General features: G+C 43.3%; 1 protein-coding gene across 1 annotated transcript in view; it reads left to right on the top strand.

The window, feature by feature from the left end:
• dydc2 (DPY30 domain containing 2) overlaps window positions 1-5,000 on the top strand; it is a 9,702-nt gene that overhangs the window by 3,825 nt on the left and 877 nt on the right. Inside the window, exons 5-8 of the mRNA XM_052102713.1 lie at window positions 1-55; window positions 145-267; window positions 1,446-1,526; window positions 3,275-5,000. The exon at window positions 1-55 is cut by the window's left edge and continues 47 nt beyond it; the exon at window positions 3,275-5,000 is cut by the window's right edge and continues 877 nt beyond it. Coding sequence (XP_051958673.1) covers window positions 1-55; window positions 145-267; window positions 1,446-1,526; window positions 3,275-3,298 — 283 coding nt within the window. The 3' untranslated portion in view covers window positions 3,299-5,000. The remainder of the gene's footprint in view (window positions 56-144; window positions 268-1,445; window positions 1,527-3,274) is intronic.

Here is a 5,000-nt window from a genome sequence, read left to right as displayed (position 1 = left end):
AGACATTGTGAACCCAGAAGAATCACTTTCTGAAGAGCAGGACAGAGACGCACAGGTAAATGTTCTTTGGTGTGGATTTGTTGGCGACACTCAATTCAGTTTCAGTCCATTTCAATCCCCTGATCTAAAATACTCTTTCATCAGCTAAAGGACAAAAGTGAAGTAGATGTGAATCCAGAGAATGAAGCAGAACCAGATGAAGATTCTCACGAGAGACAGACAGAAACTGAGATTCCTCCAGACGGTCTACAGACTACAGAGAGCGAGGTGAAGATTCGGCATCAGTCCGGAGTTTCCGCGGGATTGAAAAAAGTCTTAAATTGCCTTAAAAAGGTCTTAAACCAGAGCAACAAGTCTTCAATGTATATAGTCATGGTATTAAATGATGCACGAGGGATTGGTTTCTCATTGCGTTTAAGTCGTTTTAAAGAGTAGAGAGTATTTTCTGAGCACGAATAGCCCCATACCGAATTTTCGGTCTCTAGGACAAACTCTATTGGTCCACCACCAGTTAAAAAAATGCACTTTTATTTTGCGTGTATCTTTTGAACCGTTTGTTCTAGAAATAATTTTCCGCCCATGACAGCGCCCGCCATCTTGGATTATGACGTTTATCGTTTATTCGTTAGTATTCCTACCAACTTTGCCCGATTTGCTTAAACAATGGCTCCAGATTGACCCGCACAGAATGAATAATACCACGTTTTGTTGAAAAGTTACGTTAACACATTTAACGAGGTCGACATAAACGGGTTGAAACGAATCTCGGTATGCTTCATCGGGATCAGGATCTGAGTGTACATGGAAAGTTTGGTGACAGTGCCACCTATGGGTCAAGAAATGTTAAAGAAATATAAAGTTGGGTATCGTCGGCATAACAGTGGAAACTAATTCCACGATTCCAGATAATATCTCCCAGGGGAAGCATGTATGAGGAGAAAAGCAGAGGCCCTAAAACTGATCCCTGCGGCACTCCATACTTTACTTTTGTTTGATTTGACAATTCCTCCTTTACATAGACAAAGTGGTAGCGGACTGCTAAATAGGACCTACACCATGCTAATGCAACTCCACTAATGCCAACATGTTGCACCAAATGTTATTTTAACTATAGGGTCTTCAGTCATTAGTGCATTTAGTTATTCACGAACGAGAAGACAAGAGTCATTCATTTCGTTTGCGAACCAGTGCACACCTCTACACATTTCTACTCCTTTCTGTAGTGCAAGTAGTATGTTAAGACTTGAAATGCATCAGACAGAAGTGTTCTACGAGTACCCGGATGATGCACTTCATAAACCGTCAATAAAGTGTGTAGAAAGTTGGACAACATGCGCTCAGTGCTCATGGCTTACTCGGAGTTCAATATGCTGCAGTGAGAGTTTAATGAAGGGGAGGGTTTAATTCTCATTGAATGATGACATCACTGTGGTCTCTCCTCACAGCTCGCAGACAGACCAGAGACTGAAGACACGGCTGTGAGACATGAGGAGTCCGCTGAGCCCGAGCCACAGTCTGAAAGAGAGGTGACGTTCATATCTCTACCACAACTACAGCCGTGCCCAAACGTATTGGCAGTGACATACATGTTGTGTTTTGCAAAGTTTGCTGCTTCAGTATTTGTAGATTATATTTTCACATGTTTCTATGGTATACTGGAAAACAATGAGAAGCATTTCATGAGTTTTAAAGGCTTTTATTGGCAAAAACACTCAATTTATGCAAAGAGTCAATATTTACATTGTTGCCCCTTGTTCTTCATCACCTCTGCACTTCACTCTGGCATGCTGGATATCAGCTTCTGGGCCAAATCCGGACTGATGGAGATCCATTCTTGCCTTATTAGTGCTCAGAGTTGATCACGGTTTATGGGCTTCTGCTTGTCCACTCGCCTTTTGAGGATTGACCACAGGTTCTCTATGGGATTAAGATCCTGGCCACGGATACAAAATGTCCCTATAATGATCTCCGAGCCACTTCATCATCACTCTTGCCTTGTGACATGGTGCTCCGTCATGCTGGAAAATGCACGGATCATCACCAAATTGCTCCTGGATCGTTGGGAGAGGTTTTGATACCATTCTTTATTCATGGCCGTGTTTTTGTGCAGGATTGTGAGCGAGCCCACTCCCTGTGATGAAGAGCAACCCCACACATGGATGGTCTCAGGATGCTTCACTGTTGGCACGACACAGGACTCATGGTAGCGTTCACCTTTTCTTCTCCGGACTATCGGTTTTCCAGATGTCCCAAACAGTCGGAAGGGGATATAACTTTGCACTAGTCTTCTGCTGTCCAATCCTTGTACTTCCTGCAGAATTTCAGTCAGTCCTTGATGTTTTCTTGGAGAGAAGTGGCTTCTGTGCTGCCCTTCTTGACACCAGGCCATTGTCCAAAAATCTTCGCCTCACTGTGGGTGCAGATGCACTCACACCAACCTGCTGCCAATCTTGAGCTCTGCACTGGTGCTGACACGATTCTGTAGCGGACTCCTCAGGAGGAGACGGTCCTGGCACCTGCTGGACACTCTGGGACATCCAGAAGCCTCTTCACTGCAGTTGAACCTCTCTCCTTGAAGTTCTTGATGATCCGGTAAATGGTTCTTTCAAGTGCAATATTCCTTGCAGCAATTTCCTTGCATGTGCGGCCATTTTGATGCAAAGCGATGATGTCTGCACGTCTTTCTTTAGAGGTAACCGTCGCTAACAAGAACACAATGATTGGAAGCACTTCTTCCCTCCTTTTATAGCATCAGTCTGCTCTTATAATCCAATCAGAATGATCGAGTGATGTCACCTGACTAGTGCTCGCTCACACTTTCCCAGGTGCTGCTGATATGATCAGTGAAATTATGTTAGCTGGTCATTTTGTGCCAGGAACAAAAAAACAGTGAAATTTGGGTTTTTGTGATTAAGTACATTTTTTGGCCAATGAAGCTTTTTGCAATTATTTAAAATGCATCTGATCACTCTAAACAATAATCTAGAAACAATGTGAATCAACACCTCAACAACTGAAGCAGAAAATTACATTGATGTCACTTTTGGCCACGGCTGTACATCACCAGCTGTATAATACTACAACAACATCAGGCCGTGTTTATCCGACAGCTGTTTGCATTCTGACTGATTATTGGTTCTGTCCTGGAGACATCTGTAAGCTACAGTAAAAGCACACATACACTCATCAGTCAGATGAGAGTGAATGTATCAGAGATGATGCTGAGATCACACAGGAGGTGTTTGTCATGTGTGCTGTTTGTTTCTGTGTGCAGGAGGAAGATGAAGACGAGGAGTGAGATCTGTGTCATCAATGAACTAATGATGTATCTTAATATTAAATCATATTCGTGACAAATGTTTTTACTGCATTTTGCTTTCAACCCTGTTTACATGGACATTTATAGACAGTGGTAAGAAAAAGTAAGTGAACCCTTGGATTTAATAACTTGTCGATCCTCCTTTGACTCATACACACACACTTACACACACACACACACTCACAAACACACACATTCACACACACACACTTCTGTAACCCTCTCACACACACACACACTCACACATGCTCACACACACATACACCCACACACTTACACTCACAAACACACACATTCACACACACACACTTCTGTAACCCTCTCACTCACACACACACTCACACACACGCTTCTGTAACACACACACGCTTCTGTAAAACACACACACACTTCTGTAACACACACACGCTTCTGTAACACACACATTCACAAACACGCTTCTGTAACACACACACATGCTTCTGTAACACACACATGCTTCTGTAACACACACACATGCTTCTGTAACACACACACTTGTGTAACACACTCACACACATTTGTGTAACACTCACACACACTTCTGTAACACACACACACACACTTCTGTAACACACACACACTTCTGTAACACACACACACACACACACACTCACTTCTGTAACACACACACACACACACACACACACACACACTTGTGTAACACACACTCACACACACTTCTGTAACACACACACACACACACTTCTGTAACACACACACACACACACTTCTGTAACACACACTCAAACACACACTTCTGTAACACACTCAAACACACACTTCTGTAACACACTCTCACACACACTTCTGTATCACACACACACACTTCTGTAACACACACACTCACACACACTTCTGTAATACACACACACGTCTGTAACACACACACTCACACACACTTCTGTAACACACACACTCACACACACTTCTGTAAAACACACACACTCACACACACTTCTGTAACACACACTCACACACACTTCTGTAACACACACTCACACACACTTCTGTAACACACACACACTCACACACACTTCTGTAACACACACACTCACACACACTTCTGTAACACACACACACTCACACACACTTCTGTAACACACACACTCACACACACGTCTGTAACACACACACTCACACACACTTCTGTAACACACACTCACACACACGTCTGTAACACACACACTCACACACACTTCTGTAACACACACACACTCACACACACTTCTGTAACACACACTCACACACACGTCTGTAACACACACACTCACACACACTTCTGTAACACACACACACTCACACACACTTCTGTAACACACACTCACACACACTTCTGTAACACACACACTCACATACACTTCTGTAACACACACTCACACACACTTCTGTAACACACACTCACACACACTTCTGTAACACTCACACACTCACACACACTTCTGTAACACACACACACTCACACACGCCTGTAACACACACACTCACACACACTTCTGTAACACACACACTCACACACACTTCTGTAACACACACGTCTGTAACACACACACTCACACACACTTTTGTAACACACACTCACACACACTTCTGTAACACACACTCACACACACTTCTGTAACACACACTCACACTTCTGTAACACTCACACACACTCACACAC

Source organism: Xyrauchen texanus, chromosome 33 (assembly GCF_025860055.1).
Source record: "Xyrauchen texanus isolate HMW12.3.18 chromosome 33, RBS_HiC_50CHRs, whole genome shotgun sequence".
In the NCBI taxonomy this organism is placed as follows: Eukaryota; Metazoa; Chordata; class Actinopteri; order Cypriniformes; family Catostomidae; genus Xyrauchen; species Xyrauchen texanus.
The sequence above is the reverse complement of the archived record's forward strand: the minus strand, read 5'-3'. Positions and strand labels throughout refer to the sequence as shown.